This window comes from Phaethon lepturus, unplaced genomic scaffold (genome assembly GCF_000687285.1).
Source record: "Phaethon lepturus isolate BGI_N335 unplaced genomic scaffold, ASM68728v1 scaffold21716, whole genome shotgun sequence".
NCBI classification, from domain to species: domain Eukaryota; kingdom Metazoa; phylum Chordata; class Aves; order Phaethontiformes; family Phaethontidae; genus Phaethon; species Phaethon lepturus.
The window spans coordinates 1-17791 of record NW_010545858.1 but is presented as its reverse complement, the minus strand read 5'-3'; the positions used below and the strand labels follow the sequence as shown (position 1 = coordinate 17791).

The window sequence follows — 17791 nt, the reverse complement described above, 5'->3', positions numbered from 1 at the left end:
TTGGGGACGAGGAATCCACACCGTGCGGTGCCCAGTTGCTGAAGACTGGCTCTGTGCTAAACCTCCACCAAGCACTGATCCTCTTTTCTCTTGTAAATAATGGACTGTCTGTGTCTTTCAGATCACAGAACTTCTCCAGCTAATGAGTCAATTTAAAGAAATGGGCTTTGAACTAAAGGACATTAAGGAGGTCTTGTTGCTACATAAGAATGCCCAACACAATGCTTTGGAAGATCTAATGGCCCGTGCAGGAGCCAGCTGAAAACACATTCCTGGATTCTTGGCGTGCAGCGGAGCAGGACCAGCCCCACCACCTTCACATCCAGTGTGACTTGCTCTCGGCAGGAAAGAGTCCGGCTTTTCACACACATGGGAGAGTGACTGAACAAGCCCGCCTGCGTGCATCACGCCAGCATTTCTTTTTCCACTGAGAGCCAACTTGCTTTCTTAAATTAAATTTTTAAAGTGTCCTTTCCTAAGTTTCCTTTTTCCAGCTTGGCCACGGAGAGTTTAGACAGCCCAACCTCTACTGGAATTGTACATAGGTGGAGACAGGAGTGGTATTCCCCCCTCACTGTTGCACTGGAGTTGGACAGAAGAATTCCAAGTTGGTTCTGAAACTAGAATGCTTTGGTTCTTTGAAGCTGCTTTCACCGTGTCTGCTTGTACTGAATTACTTGACTGTGTCACAGCCCAGATTGACTGGTTAAATTTGACCTTTAGTGCAATGGAGTTTTATTTTTTGGTTGAAAGTTAGTCTCTGACTTAGTAAAACACTGGTTCAGAAACTGTCGCTATGCATAAAGAGAGAAGCTGTTCCTCTTGTGGTTTTTTTAACCCATGCATCCAACACTTCTGCCAGACATGAGCGTCCAATGCAGAGTTGTGTGTAAAGTTCTCTTAAAACAAGTAAACTGTGAAGTCTGCCTGGACCGGCATCTTGTGTTGGTTCTCGAACCTGAAGGCAGAGAGCTGGAGCTCGATATTCTTAATCCCCCAGGCTTGTAGGATATTTAAGACAATGCCCTGCTAGGAAGTCAGTTATCTTTTTGTTTTACATAATACTCAGTGTGATGCAGGAGGTTTCTTTCAAGCACTTTCTTTAAACAAATATACTCACTGCATTAGTTCAATTTCTCACACTGCTATAGAATTGCATAATAACATCTAGTACTAGGAATCAGGGTTTGGGTTGTTTTTGATAGTTCAGAGTATTATGTTGTACATTGTTCAAGTTCTTAATACATAAAATATCAGCAGTCTTGAGGAGTCTTTTTATTTGCTAAATATCTTGATTCTGCAGAAGAACAACTAATAAAACCCTCAAATATAACTCCCAGTGTCATGGTTCCCATCTCTCATGCTCTTTGGCTTCAGCAGATGAAGTACATGCTAGATCCTGCCCGCCTAGGTGCTGCCCGCTCTTGTAGGCACACGTGAATGCTGTCTGTATTGGGCAGAACGGCCAGAGGTCTCCAGGCAGACGCCTGAAGTGGTGAAACATGCTGCTTTTTTCTGTGGTTTATTTTTGTTTAGTCGCAAAAAACAAGCCTAGGGATCCTGACTCATAGTGGAGCATGGAGCTGGGACCATTGGACTTCGGGAGAGGAAAACGGCTCAGCTCGTTCACTCAGTTTTTCAGGAGGTTTTAGCTTATCTGGATCCGAAAGAGATGGCATTTGTCTCCATTATGTTGTTAACTTCATGTGACTGAAACATCTAATTTGGGTCCAGTGTTAATTCCTGGAATTCTCTGTGAGGTACTCAACTATGTTAGTTACATACCCTTACTTAAACCAAAATGATGCTGAAGAGAGATGGTAGCTGGCAAGTATGTAGAAGATGTGGAGATGAATGATGAGTAGGACCAAGGCAGAGTGCCTTGCATCGTATCCTGTAGCATTGAGCTTCACCAGCTTCTAGTGGTGGGGCTGAAATTAAAACTTGCAGAAGCACATTCAGCAGCTGCTGTCTCTGTGGGTGCAGGTAAAGCAGCTGCCCACCTTTCCTTACCAGGTGAGAAATGCAACAGTTTGAATAAAGGAAATGGAGTTCCTGATTAATCACAAAAGTTGGAAAAGAAAACTCAAACTGCTTTACTGTCACTGCTGAGAGCACTCAGCTGTGTTGCTTGTTTCAGTTTTCTCAGAATCAATAACCAAATGAGTGCCAGTCCGGTAGCAGGTAGCCCTGAAGGGGCAAGAAGTCTTTGCCGGTAGAGAAACAACTGTTTAGACCAAACTTCTGAATAAAATAATCTCTGGTTGTATTAATGTGTGTTAAGTTTTTTTCACAGTGCCCCCGCAGGGGCTGGCTCTTAACCCCACTACAGTAACCCCTCTGCTTATGGAGATAGTTGTAGAGGTGAGAGCAGAGGGCTGAAGACGGGAAGTGATACCTGTGAAGCTGGTCTCCTTCCAAAGAGACATACCCATCTGTGTCTTCCTTGGTGACACTGCTCTCGCTTTGGCAGTGAGGTTTCTGGATCTACGTCCCTGGGTGCCTGAAGGCTGGAAGCGTGTTTCTGGCGTGGCTTCTCACAGAAGGAAACACAATGGAGTGAGGGGATTAACTGGATGGCTTAGGGGAGAGACAATTCTGAAAAAACGTGTAATAAGTGACACAATGTGATGAGATTTGAATATTGATTTGGGCACCGTGCATCGTTAGTGACTCTGGTACTGTCATTCTCTGCTGTCAAGTTAGGAACAAAGCTCAGCCTGGATGAGGGGAGGTCTTGCTGCCTGGTGCTAGCTGCTGCCAGATACCGGGGTCTGGGTGCCTTGGTGGGAAGGTTTGTCAGGGGAAGTGTAGAGGCACAGATGCCTGGAGGTGCCTCCTGATGGTTCTGGAGAGCAGCAGCCAGGTAAGGGCTCTGATCCTGAAGAGCCGTCAGTCACCCACACAGCAGCCGGGGCCTCGCACTCTGCCTGCAAATGGCTGGAGACCTGGTGGCATGAGAAGGTGCAGCTGTGGTCGCTGCCTTGTTTTGAGGGCGACTTCTTTCTGGGATCTGCCTGTCAGGCAGCAGGAGCTGCAGCGTGCCCCGAGGCCCTCTTCAGCCACCCTTGTGGCTCCTGCAGTGGCTTGGTGCTGCTGGAGCAGCCCTGCACAGTGCAGGTCATCAGCACCTCTTCCATGTGGCCTCTGGCTGGGCAGTTCTGTGCTTGGGGGCCCAACGGCATCTGCCGGCAGTGCTGGAGGACAGCTATGTCAACAGGCCAGGTTTGGAGGGGATCTTGTACTGATTCCCAGCCCCACTTCATCTTTTACAATCAAATGAAGGGGTGTTTTGATCACATTTACTTTAAAAACGATTTTACCAGAGTTCTGTAGTAAATTGAATTTTATTTTAAATAATGTAAATTATTAAAAAAACAATCATCTGCTGTGAGCATTAATAGTCACTGTTGCACCGGAGTACAAAAGTGAACCCATTTTAGTTCTGTGTTTATTGGATTGTATGTGGCCAGGCTCTCTTAGTCTCTTAGACAAGCTGTAATGACAAACAGTTTCACAACTTTCCCCAAGTTGAAACGAAAACCATTCCTATGAGATGTTGGTGCAGTATCAAACAGCAGGAAAGGGATGGCACTTTTAAAATGCTCATTTAGCATACTTTCACACGAGAATTAAAGCAGCATCTAGGTAATAACCTTAAGAGGGAGAGAAAAATGTTACCATTCTTGACAACAGTGTTGGTAGTTTCCATTGCATACTAGGAGCCCAGTTTTGGTATCTCCTGGGCATGCAGCACTTCAGGCATGTCCGTAGTCCTGTTACTGTGCAAGAGTGGGTGGATTTTCATAGTCGGGGCTGCTTTTTTAAAATTTATTTAAACTTTAGCCAAGTCTTATGTTCAGTAGGAAAAAGTAAAATTCTGAGAACAGAATGATAATGAAATCTTACAGTTAACAGTGTATAGTCTTGTGGGTTGGCTGGAAGGCTCCAGGTTAAAAAAGATTTTAAAAGGCTTTAAAAAGACCTTGGAAAACAGCTTTTTTCTTGTTGTTTTGTTTGTCATTTCTCAGTGTTCCTGGCCGTTCCTCCAGGGAGCGAATAGTTCCTGCTCTGGGAGCTTGCACTGGGGCTCAGATCTGCCAGACAGACTTGCCTTTTTCACAGTAGACAGGACTGGAATCACAGTCCAAAGTGCCAAATTTAGTAGCTGACTTACCTCCCATCTCCTCTGCTTAGGGAGATTTTTGGTCACTCATCTGTCTTGTTACAACTACCTCTGAAAATACCGAGGTTAGGCATGGCCCTGTTGGTTGTGTGAATGGTTCCTCCTTGTGTGTTGCTTTAGAAATGGCCAACTTGGGTAAGAGACTGAAAATGCCTGTGAATGTACTTTGCTGAGCTGCTCTTTAAAAAAGCTGAAAGTACAATTGACTGATACTCATCTCCCAAACATCAAGGTAGGTGGAGGGGAGGTTTTCTTCCCTAGCTGGGCATCTCATTTTCCCGTGACCTGTACATTCATTCCACAGTCCTACCTTTTCCTTGGCTCCAAACAAAGTTGCAAAACTCCTCAGCAGCTCCCCCGTCACCCTGTTTTCTGTATGCTCACTGAGAAAGTGCTGGGGAAACTATCGTAAGTCCTCACATCTATTTATGCTGGCAGGAGGTACAAGGGCTATCCAACTGCCACGTGTTCTCTTCACCGTATGCACAGGAAAGCTCTCCCTGGCCCCAGGAGTTGGAGGGAGGCTTTCTGAGATTTGCTTTATTTAGGCTAGCTCGGTTTAATGCCTGCTTTTCCTTCTATGGTTTCAAGAAGACGCCAGGTGTCCCACTGCTGTATAGCTCTCTGATGGCTGTCAAGCACCACTGCTCTGTGCTGTGCACAAATACCAAAATAATGCTGACATCAAGAGCCTTGCTCCTGGAAGCCTCATTTCTCTGGGCGAGGAAGGCTTTTAAAATGGGAGCTGTGAGACTTGGGTTCAGGTGTGACTTGTGGCTAGCCTGTAACCTGGACACAGGAACCATCCTGAGAGCCATCAACTCAGGCCCTGGAGGGACTCTGCTGCACAGAGTAATCCAGTGTCAATTGCAAGATGGAGGGTAACCAGTGCTAAAAAAAATAATCCCAACAGTCAGGGCACTAATGTAGGACTTCTAATACCAGTCCTCCTCTTGTGTTTCTGTTCCCCAGGGCTTTGCTGTGTGACATTCCTGGGAGTGTTTGCACCAAATACACAACCCAGATAGCTGAGTGTCGCTGCAATTACTTTATTGCTGCTCAGCCCAACCTGGGCTCCTCAGGGTAACTGTAGAAGCAGGCAGTAAAATCTACAGCTGGTCAGACAGCACTGTTCCTCTACCCTTGGTATTTCTGGCTACTGAGCTGGCTTTGACTGAGGTACTACAGGCATTACTGAGAAGACACTGAGATGGCCAAATGTGCTGCAGGAGTCCTAATTTTGGAGTGGGAGTGCTCACGCAGCATGGTGTCAGCTGAGAGTGTTTCAGGGTCATTTGTGGCTTCAGCGAGTGGACTTGTCTTGTGGTTTAGATGTGATGCATGCAGCACTGGAGCTTTTGCAGGACCAGCTGATCATTCTGTAGTTCTCGATTCAAATACCAGCTTCATATAACGGCACTCTTAGCAACTTCTGAAAGCCTACTACCTCTAACCAGACCCTCTTTTGATGTGGAAAATCAATTCTGTCATCCTGGACAATGAGCACACTACAGCTGTGCCATAGTGCAGAGATCAGACATTGTAGGGGGTAAGCTGTTGGCCTCTCACTGTTGGCAGCAGTATGAAACCCACATGCTTATTAACATGCTAGATGAACCTTTGGTACAATGTCCCTACTAAACTAGCCATTGCCTGTGACTTAAGCCACCTCTTTCTGGAGCTCTGGAGTGTTCGTCCCAAGCAACGAACAAACGTGACAATAGCCTTCCTTCTTCTGAAAGCGACAGCACTTCTTGTCCTGCCTTGACTTCCATTTACTTACAGTCTAGTTAGTGTAATTAACAAAGAGTGGCTCCCTCTCTTTCCTGGCTTCTGGTGGCAAATGTTTCTGGGTAGCTTTTGAGCATTTCTGTTCAGACCTGCATCTGGCTTCAAAGTGGTTTTTTGTTGCCTCTCATTTTCTTGGCAGCACTTTAACATGTGAGAAGCTGCTATGAATACTGTGGACAGGACTGCCTGCTGCTTGGTGAGGTATTTAAAGGCTGCTAAATTGTTATTTTTAATGTGGCTTATTGGTATTAAAGCAATACAAAACCTGGTGGTGCCAAGAAGTGATCTCTCATTTACTCAGAATTCTCTCCATCCTTATCTAAAATATACACTAATCACAAACATCAAACCAAAAGCTATCCCCTACCCACCCACACTCCCCCACATGTAGCAAAACACTGGCTGGCTGTTTCTATAGCTGTTCTTGTGCGTGTGCAAGCAAAGAAGGTCTAAACTGTTGGAGGTGTTTGTAGGGGCATGTCAGTGCCAGGAGAGGCTAAATAGAGCTGAAGCTGGGCTCGCATCGTTTGGATACACTTCGACTTCAGTACCAAGACTTCATCCAGCTTGGTCATAAAATCCGGAAAATCCTGTTGAGGAATGAAAAAGGAAAGTTTAGGGAACAGCAGTAGCAGCAGGTTGGAGAAAATCAGCACATTTTATGCACTGCAGCAGTACATAAAAGCATGCTTTCCATTCTGCAGTGTAGTAGATTAAATCAGTGTTTCCTTATTAAAGTCCTGGCCCTCACAGACTGCCTCTAAATACTGAGGTTAACTTAGTCCAGTCGATGTATCTGTTGGTGAAATTACAGCTAACACAATGGTTTAAAAGTAAAAATAAAAATGTATAAAGCACCTGTTATCACCCTTCTACACAGATTAGCTTTTCAAAGGTTTCGTATAGGGACTGGTCATCTGGTGTGCAGTTTTACAATGTACTGCACTCTCTTCCTGACACCTCGTGTTGGTTCTAGCAATCGTGAAGATAATGGTGAGTTGGGCCACTCATTGATCAGACATAATAGCCCATTCTTGGGAGATGGAAGGGATTATTTCACATCAGGTCACAGGTCAGTCCAACGCCTGCATGGCTACAGGTCTGCTAGATCTGACATGAGAAATATCAGCAGTGTACACAGACTTGGCTGAGGGGAACTCTACCTTCCATAGCAACCTGCCACACGGATAAACTGTGATATGAAACCGTGATTAAACCTGAAATGGAGGCAGTTGTTTTTAAGCAGGGCTTATATTAATAAGGGAACACTCAGACTTGCTCTGCTTTCCAGCTGAGGAGAGCAGGTTCACAGGTCAGTGTCTAAGATGCTGGGAGGTGTCAGCATCCTCAGGGCTAGGGACTTCAGACACCACCACATGAAAATCATTCAAAAGCTTATTTGGCAGGACTCCAGCTATGTATCTCGTGCACTGTATCTTTGTCTTGCAGGGACATCGGGACTGTAATGAAGACGAGCCCAGCTGCCGTGGCATATTTCTCTTAAGCACTTTAAATACTGCTTCGTTCATTACGTGGCCAGCCTTGGCAGGAGTCTCTCCTGTGGCCAAAGTTTCATGGCTGGAGAGGATGCAACCATCCAAAATTGGAAGGAGAGGAACTGATACGGGAAGTCTAGGCTGAGTTCATTGCCCAAAGAAAGGTCATGCTGTGAAGTAACACCACAGGATGTAAGTTATCCACACACTGCTGGGAGATCTGGCAAGCTTGTCATAATTCTGCTAGCCAGAAAATGATTGCTTGCAGCAAGGGGCAAATAAATGGGAGGGGAGTGTTGGTGTCCAATAGACTTAGGAAGAACAATCTGAAAAGACTTTAAAAAAAATAAAAAGATTGTTTTGTATCACTGCATTCTCTGTCACAAAACTAATACAATTCCTGGCTCTTGCGCTGCTTTGTGACCTTCTATATGGTATCATATAGATATCTGGTAACATATCACATGCAGCTGGGAATCACAGCAAAGAAGCCACATGGTGGCTCCATTCTGAAATCCCTGAGGCAAGGGTCCCTGTAGCTGTATTTCAGAGCTGAGCTGTGATAGGAATTGAAATGGTTTGATAATGTAATAATGGAGCTTGGGTTTATTGATAAGATGAGGGAACTGGGAAGGCAGGAGGTTCTCACCAGGAAATGTTAACAGTGTGGGTAAGAGATGAGACTTCTCACACAGCTGTGACATGCATCTATCTGGATGCAGGAGAAACAGAGAATGGGGATTGCCCAGCTAGCAGTGGGGCCATGCAGGTGCCAGTCTTTAGGTCTAGCCTATACTACTGTCATCTGAGACAAGGATAAGCCAAGAAACACTTGAGTGACAAAAGTCAAGAGCCTGTGAGGGCACAAGTCACAGTGGTTAGAGCACTGGAGTGAGAAGGGCCAGGGGTGGCACGTCTGCAGCGTGGTAGGCAAGGGATTCCCAGAAGGAAGAGGCAACGCGGCACTATGCCACCAACTACAACATCCCAGTGTCATGCTTTAGTGTTCTCCGTGGTATTGACTTACTTGCTTCAACCTGTAAGGAGAAAAACGTCACATGGAAAGACACCCTGTTTGGTACAGTCTGGTACCCACGATGCAAAATAAGAGAAAGCTGTTTGTTCAGAGACAAGCAGTTCAGAGTTGGCCCATCAGTCTACTTCTCCCCCAAGGACCTGTCAGTGTGGAGACTGGCAAAGACACAACGGGTACTGAAAATGAGTGGCCTCTCGTAGGACTCGGGAGGCATCAGAGAATGAGAGGAAGGACTGACGAGGAATGTCTTGAATCACTAATTCAAGTTAATAATCTCCAAGATTAATTTATGCAGGTTCAACAGGCACAGAAATCATCATCTGAAACACTTACCGTTGCTGACATCTGATTTATCAAGCACTCTTCCTTGAAGCACAAGGATGCCATTTCATCCAGCTGCTGCTGATGGGCCCGAACTACAGCCTGTCTGTATATAACATAACATATACCACTGGTTACACAGCCTGCTGTGCTACCTATAATTACTGTTGGCCTCAACAAACCTTTAAGAAGGAGGAATACTCCAGAGGAAGCCTTGCTGTCCTGTGTCCCTGGCATTCAGAAAGTGCACACCAGTGCTCCTTGAAGTGCAGTGGACGGCACTAGTTTGGGGTTGAAGATGACCTTGATGACTGAGGATTGCTCAGAGAGGAGTGACCACAGCCTCTCGTTAGCATAGGCAGCACAGGGGCACATAATGCTTTTTACCAGAAAGAAATCTAGGAGCAAAAAAAATTGCCTAATTAATTGGTGAAATGGCTTACAACCATGAGGCTTTAAGTCGTTCTGGTAAAAAGCAGGCAGAGCAGGAAGGCAGTGCTGCTGTTCATTCCTCTGAGCAAGTTTCTCTGACCAACAACATATTTTCAGTCACATGAATGCAGTCCAGTCCTTGGGAGCTGACAGTGGCAGCTCATAGTACTTTGAAGCTTTACATCTACATCTTCTGTGACTGCCCTGCCGCTCTAGCTGTTTTTCTTTCCATAGGGATGGAACAGCTAGTACCTGCTGCTTGATGGGAGGTTTTGATATATTTTAGGTACTCTAAAACTTACAGGAAACCAACTAGTTACTGAGAACTGCAGTTTGTATTATAATATATATTCCTCTAGCATCACCGTAGGAAGCTCTGATAGAATTGGCTTCCTGTGAGACTTTAAAATATCACTGAATAACAAGCAATCAAATATTTATGAGGTAAGGACTATAAATTATCATTAATCTTATTAATTATTTAATAGATTGATTTCCCATCAGTTTTTAAGATACATATGAGTATGATATACAAATAAAGGCAAATGTATCGCATGTCTAGAATTTCTAAGCTTCATAGCAGACTTCAGTGATGAGCAAGACTTACTGTGCCTTTTCTAGAGCTTCCCTCTGCCATTTTCCAGTCTCAGATGTAGCACTTGGAGAGCTGCTGTGGGACATGCCTGAGGGGGTCTTTGCATTTGCTAATGGCTTATTGTCTTTGGTTGCAGATCCTGAATCCGCAGCAATAGTCTCTTGCGTAAAAATACTCTGCATTAGCTTGTTTTTTAGCTCATTGCTGAATGATGACTTGGCTGGCTCTTCAGACTGGCTGAAGTCATCATTCCTCAGTCCTGACTTGGGCTGCAACAGCAGGCTGCTTTCTTGAGAAGAGGACTGAACTGCATAACCTATATTTCCCACACTGAGAAAGCATGGTGCACCTGAATAATAGTTCTTTTCAGGTATATCAGCATTTATTTCCTGAGCCATAAGCTCAACACTAGGTCCTTGATTTGAGTTAGATTTTTCTGAATTACCAGTATTATCTTTAACATCAGCATCACACTGTCTGCCACCTGAGTATTCTTTGCACGTTGAGTTACTGAGAAACAAACCACCCTCCCTCTCTCCCCTGAAGCCTGTGGATTCAGCTGTGGATGTTTTTGTCAGGTCACATCCAACAAATAAACTGTGAACAACTCCTTGCCTTGGTGAACCTGAGCCCAGAAGGCAGCAGCATGGCTTCACATCATGGCTGGCAGGTGAAAGCCACTTGTTCCCTATTTGTGGAGAATGCAGCATGGCACAGTGTCTTCCACCACGACGCATTTGCTCCCCCAGTTCCAGCATGCTGTCCGTCAGAGCTCTGCTTCTTGTACACTGCCAGCCCTCTTCCTCATACCTTTTCTGGGAGCCATGTACGTTCCTGTCTAACATCTGCTTCACTCGGGGGGACTTCTCTTTGTTAGAAGACGCTCTTTCTGTATTAGTTGTTTCCTCATAGTCAAGAAGGGATACTGTGAGAGGGGCCATTAGCTCAGAATTGAATTCTGAAGAACAACTGGAAGATCCACAATGGTTAACTCCATTTTTTTGAGCTTTCCACTTTATGTCTCCTGCAAGGGCACCCTGTCTGTCTAGAGTGCATTCTTCCTTCCCTTCGTGCTGGAGGTCAATTTCTTTGCACTCTGGATTTCCCGATTTCAATACAGAAGAAACATATGGGGTTGAAGCATCCTTTTCTGGAGTTAAGATGGCTTCACTGGAGTAAATGAGACATCTGTGTTTGGATTTGTACTGTCTGTGATCGGCTAGGATATCTTTGCCATTTTTCCAGTTACAAGCAGGATCTTCCTCCAGGCAGTAAGGTTTTTCTGCAGTATTGCTTGGAGAGGACTCAATAGTTAAGTCATAGCTCCAGTCTGATGGAGTTTTGCTGCAGCCTGCATTTTTAATGGCCTCCTCTGTCTTTGGGCTGCCCTCGCTACAATCCCAGCTGTTGTCTAGTTTTTGTTCTTGCATGGGTATTGCATATTTAAAAAATAAATCTTGTCGCTTTTGGCCTTTTTGCTCTTCCCCAGTTCCTTGTTCTCTTTGATGAAGGAAAAATGAATGTTGACTGCATTTGTTGGTGTTTCTTCTTTTCACGCTTTTTTGACTACAGACAGGTGAGAAAGAATCTTCACTGAAATCACTGTCATCCAGATCTTCCAGCTGCATCCCCTCTTTGCTCTGTACTTCTGTGGGAGTAAGGCTCATCTCTGGCTTCACTTTAATCTCCTGGGGCTTGTATTGCATTAGAAACCTGTCAAGAGGTTGATAGTTAAATTTTTGCTGTAGAATAGGTGGCTGCTGAAACTGCTGGTGATAAAGACGTAAATGCTCTTCCCTTTCCTTCTGAAATGGAGGCAGATTTGTCCAGGTTTCAACACACTGTTTAGCAAAGGTGTTCTCCCACTCCTGTCTGCCATTGGAAGGCAGATTTCCATCTCCAAAGGAAAAACCATCTCTAGAAACAAGCTGTTTCTGAACAGGTTGCACTGTCTGGACTTTCAGGCACTGGACAGGTGGTCTGTCTTGCATGTACTTGTCTCTCTGGCTGCTCTCTTTTGTTTCTGCCGTGGCAGCATTTTTGATGATGAAATCCTTCACAGTGGGGTTCTTTTCAGAGTGGGGAGACAGATCATCAGTTTTCTTCTTCAGGGGGTGCGATAGCCGTAGGACTCCCTTAACTGGACTAGCGTGGTGGAACCATGGTGAGCTGGGATTTCCTTTGTAGGCATGTCCTTTGTTGATTCCCCTGGGGGTAGAGGTGAAAGGGACACTTGGTGGCTGGAGTGCTGCAGGACACGCCTTTGTTTTTGTAGCACTTGAAGGATACTGGAGGCCTAGCTTCACTTTCTTTGGAGAGCTCTTTTCCCCAGGTGGCAAAGAGGGAGAGTTTTGGACGCGTTTTGGAGATACGTTTCCAGCTGTCCGACGGCTGTTTGTGATAGGGGTAGAACATTTAATCCCTTTCTTCAGCTCTTTGACCCTGTAAATGATGCTGGCTTTAGAAGATGTCATGCTTTCAGATAAGTAACAGTGTCTTCAGAACAAACTAATGCTTTTACATATTAAGGCTACACACTGAATTCAATGTTATGATTTCTGTTTTAATTGTCAGTGATTCATGCAGGCATCAAAAGCCCTCTGCCAAAATGCTTGAACTTCTGGAAAGGTCTATAGCAGTATTTTGAAGTGCTTCCTTGAACAGTGCATAAAAGGTCGAATGATGAATGAAGACAGCCTCTGTTTCAGTGTAAGGGTGTTGCATTTCCACACTTTATAATACAGCATGGCACAGCGCCAGCTCAAAACAAGGTATTACTCTCCACAGCACATCATAGAGCCCCACAAGACATTAACGAGGGCTTTTGGAGTAGGTGCAGTGGAGTTTATTAGCTCAGGTGATAAGTGTACAGGGCTACAGTGTTTCTGGATCAGACTCATCAGTGCAACTGTGAAGAGCTGCTTACCTGGTGTCACCCTATTCCCTCAGTTGTTCATTTTACTCCTCTTCCCCTTAAGCATCTCTCGTTCTCTTAACCCCAACGTTGCACAGCCTCTAATTTACCCCCTCCTGTGTAGGAGGGAGGGTGAAGGACTTGCACACATTCTAGGCAGAACTAGAATGCAAAACTAAAACAAAATTTTTGATTGTTGAGGTTCGTAATCCTGCAGTTACAGGGACCACAGTGACATTTTCATCACTATAAACATCAGGAAGGATTTACAAGACCCAGAGAATTTCAAGACCAAATATAAGAGTTGGAACAGGTAAGGATTTTATTTGCATTGTGAAAATTGCATTTCTTGCCTAAATCAACATTTGCTAAGCAACCAAAATAAAATGTAACCACAAACTTCATAAATTGCTTTTTTCTTTGTGTTTTTCACCTTTGCAGGATTGAGATTCATCACTTACCTGTCAGCATATCGTAAAGTGTTCAGGGTATGCTCTGTAGCTATGTGGCTAGGTGATACGTTGGCTATCATACACGTCTTGGAATTGCCAATGAAAGAATCCTTTAGTACCTAGGATTGGAAGGAAAAAAAAATAAGACTCTTGGCAATTCATGTACCTTGCATTTCCTGTAAATTAGCAATGTGTACAGAGGCAGTTTAACATGAGTCAGGTAATGCACAGTCACTGTCTTTTTTTTTTTAAATGTAGTTTTCTCAATTTGTCTTGCAATTCCTTGTTTACATTTTAAAATGAATACAAGCATTAATCATCAGGGCTCTGAACAAGCCCTCGCACCTGGTGCCATGAGGGTGCCCATATGTTTTGAGGAATAAATCGTATGTTACAACTGGAATGAAGAAATATTGATGAAATCTCCCATGACTGTTACTGCACAGAAGATGCAAGATTGGTTGCAGAGTGGGTGGAGATGGATGGTAGCTGAATGAGTTTGGAAAGTAGTGTTTGGGGGGTTTGTTTGGTTTTAGTTTTTGGTTTATTTGGTTTTTACCATGCCAGTCCCCAGGACTGACTGGGGGAACTCGCAGCTGGCCTTAATTCTGTGATTACCTTTAAAATTAATGTTTGCCAAAGTTATGCATTTCTCTTTTCTTCAGGAGTTTAATAACAGTTATTGAATTATGCCCTTCTTTTAATTTATTTTTTTTGTCCTCATCAGGGAAGCCTCGACTTTTCTTTCTGCTTGTTTTACCTGAGTTAATTTGCTTTGACGGAAAGGAGTATGCGCATGTTCCTGATCCAATGCCCGAATGCATTCCTTTAGCTACCAAAAGAAAAAAAAAATAAAAACAGAGAAAAACATATCAATCACACACTGGCAAGGAACTGAATTGCATCAAACCTAATCTGCAAATGTACTACTTCTCTCATGCACCTTTGACTCCTACTACGTGATGTCCCTTGCAAGGGAAGTTTGCTGCTGCCACGGCCACAAATGGCCAGCTTCAGCTAGTTCAGGTACCAGCAGCAGTTTAGCTGCACTCAAAGGGGCAAAGCTGCAGCACAGAGCACAGCTAGCCCTACCTGACAGCTCTGCAGGCTATACAAAACCCAAGAAGCTGGGTAAATACACACATGTATGTCACTGTGACCTTTGACAGGCTAATAAGAACTATACACAAAACACTAAGGATGAAAAAACAGACTGCCCAGTGAGGGGAGGTACATCTACAGAGCTCCCATTAAAACTAACAGAAGATAAGCAGCTAACTACACCCATGCCTTTCACAGAATGCATCAGATCTTCTTGTTGTTAATAACCATCAACAGAGGTAGCCTGTAGTCTTGAAGAAACATCTCTTGGTTTATTACCAGCCTTGGACAAAGATGTCATGTTCAAACTCAAAGGTGTGCACTTTTTTGCCATGTTTCCATTGGAATAAGCACAATAGCATCACACTCCATATCAAGCCTGGATGCTCTCTAAAATTGTCTGAAATGGACTGTATAGCCATGAGAAAAGTCATTTAGAGCAAATATCGAAGGAAAAATAAGCAGATTACAGTATTGTCATGGTGACATGAAGCAGCTGTTCTACATTCTACATATACCCACTTACAATGACACTTATTCTCACTTTTGTGATAAAAATCACACCTCTAATAAGTAAGAGATCAAACTGCTCTAATTTTTTATTCTGCTTCTCATAATTGCAGTATCTGAGTATCTTCTACTTGAAATTAACATGAATATTCAAACCAGCAACAAACTGCATGTGTTTTAAAGCCTGAAGAGAGGTAAAAAATTTCTTCCTTATATCTAGTCTAAATCTGCCCTCTTTCAGTTTAAAAACATTACCTCTTGTCCCATCACAACAAGACCTGCTAAAAAGTCTGTGCCCATCTTTCTTATAGGCCCCCTTTCAGTACTGGCAGGCTGCAATAAGGTCTCCCCGGAGCCTTCTCTTCTCCAGGCTGAACAACCCCAACTCTCTCAGCCTGTCCTCACAGCAGAGGTGTTCCATCATTTGAATTAAAGATGCAAAGTCTTCTGCACAATTTATACTTAGAGGCACTTCTGCTTTATCTTAGATGGCATTTCTTTGCTCCTTGTCCCCCTTTATGTGACTATGTACACTTATAAAAGACATTTGCATTAAGAGTGCATTTCTTCCTGTTCCTTTGTCCCCACACGTGAACTCCTAGTTTCTATGCTCTTGAGTATTTAAGTAAGTCTTTACTCCTGATTTGAAAGAAAAGTCTGAGTGCAAGTGGTGAAAATAAGCAGCAGGAACAGATGTGCTTTTATGAAACAAGAATGGCAATCCCAAGCCAATGTTTTCTCGAAATAAAAGGGACAGAACTTTCTATATAAAATACGGGACACTTATTATACTATATCTAATGTTCTCCATGCTGTGTTTACCTGGCTGGCTGTGAGAATGTATTAAGAAAACTTTATTTTCATCACAAAATCTTTTTCCTCTTAAATTGTCTTTCAGGCATGAAACTATTTAAACTGGACACACTTAATACTTCAGATATTTTTTTCCCCTCCATGGAACCCTTACATATATTTTTCTGTGATTCATTTTTATCCTAAAACACATGCTAATAATTAAATACAAAACCTTCCCCAAACATGCTAGTTGCTTACTGCTAAAAGACTTTGGTTTATTTCTGCTCCTTCCATTTTTGTTTGTCGATCTGAGTCTCTAGCATCAGCTGCTCTTTCACTGCCAGCCAAGTCAATGAATGATATCCTAGAAAAAACAAAGTTGCATTTATCCTAGGGGCTTTTTCTTATTATTTTCCTTTTTTTTTTCAAACCAGAGGGCTGCAACAGATGGCATCAGAAGAATGATTAGAAACAACTACTTTTGAACAAAGAGAAATACCCACTGGAAATATCTGAGGCACCAAAATAAGCATAGCAGCAGGAACAGTGTCAGAGCATCCTGACACTAACACAGTCATAAAAGAAGGTGTAATTGCATGGGATGAGGGTGCTCCACAGTTTAATGGATAAGCTGTTTAAAGTGCAACACATTAACCTCTCCAGATATCACTCTGCTTGTACCTTCCTAAGAACACTGCTTAAGATACAGTAAATGTCTTGATTCTTCTTCCAGGTAAAACAGACAATGGCCCTGCCAAATGGGAATTCAGGGAAATAGGAACAGAAATTTCCAGTGTAGTAAGAAATACGCAGAGCTTTCAGCGTTCCTTTTCCCTTCCTTCGACAAACTCCATTACTCTCTCATGTTCCCTAGCTGTGGGTGCTAGCTGCTGTACTGACTGTTGCACTGCATCTTTGTCTTTGCCCTTCTTTTTCTGGAATAGCCCTGGCTTCTCTTATACGCATATCCTGTGATCCCTTCCCCACTCCAGCTCCACCTCGCTTTCAGTAACAAAAAAAAAATGACATATGCCACACCTACATAACCACATACACTTATATTTCTAAGCCTCCTGTTCTGCCTCTTCCTCTCTCCACCATTTGCAACTCTTCCTTTTTGCCTTGTATTTAAAATAAGATTCTGGGAAAAAAGACTGCCTGGTAGCTGCTGGAAGGGTGTGTCATCATGTTTTTTTGACACTCAGCAGTAATACATATGCCAAGACCTCTTTCCTCAGACCTATTTCTTGGGGTTGTTTAGTCTGGAGAAAAGATGACTGAGAAGAGGCACAATTACTGTCTTCAAATACATAAAACGGCTGCTACAAGAGGAAGTAAGGTGCTCTTTTTGTTTGCTGAAGATAGCATCAGAGTCACACTCTCAAATTGTCAGGGAGGTTTAGGTGAGGTAGGATGATTCCTCTGACCAAAAGCAAACATCTCTAAAAGAATAATCTCCACCTGAGCTAGTCATCCCAGGCTCCCTTTGTAGTCAATTACAGGACAGAGGTCCTTTGAGGGGCAAATCCATCTGACCTAATTTAGGTGACTCTGCAGAATGGTGTGAATTGGATCCCAGAAATGACTATTTCTTCTGACTTCAAAGGGGACAAGCTCACATGTGGATAAGCCCATTTCAGACATCTACCTTTAACCAGATTAATGCCAGACAGGAAAAGGTCTCTAACACTGAAGATGAAGGGATGGATTTGATTGCCAGACTCCTTCACTGGACATTTTTACAAACAAGTTTGACAAAGTTCTCACAGATGTGGCTGAAATGCTCTCCCTGAGAACAGAGGAAGGACTGTGAAACTTCTCAAAATCTCTTTGAAGCCTGTCTTCTGGTGTAACTCACAGCTGTCCACTAACTCAACACCTCCTCTTCGTTTACCTCCTGGATGTCCCCTGGCTTGACTTCCTCATCAGGCCTGAGCAGTCCCGCTTCTAGTCTTACCTTCCAAATGTCCTGTTGGCTGTGTCTTTAATTTGGATTTGGATGATAGCATGGGATCGAGAGGAATCTGAGTTGACTCCCGTAGCTCCTGTGCTACGTTCTTTCCCCCCCTTCAAAATCACCTGCAAAATAAGGGGAACAAAATCCAACCAAATAGTAAATAAAAGCACAATCTCTCAGAAATCACAGAAATCACAGAAACACT

General features: G+C 43.7%; 1 protein-coding gene across 1 annotated transcript; it reads right to left on the bottom strand.

Moving 5' to 3' along the window:
* Positions 1 to 6426: 6426 nt before the first annotated feature.
* KIF24 (kinesin family member 24) lies at positions 6427 to 17762 on the bottom strand (the record flags this gene model as incomplete). The annotated part of the gene is made up of 7 exons (XM_010289106.1): positions 6427 to 6567; positions 8843 to 8936; positions 9870 to 12299; positions 13233 to 13342; positions 13984 to 14055; positions 15888 to 15993; positions 17587 to 17762. Coding segments are annotated over 7 exons (3129 nt in total), but the record flags the coding sequence as incomplete, so codon positions are not given.
* Positions 17763 to 17791: the final 29 nt, after the last annotated feature.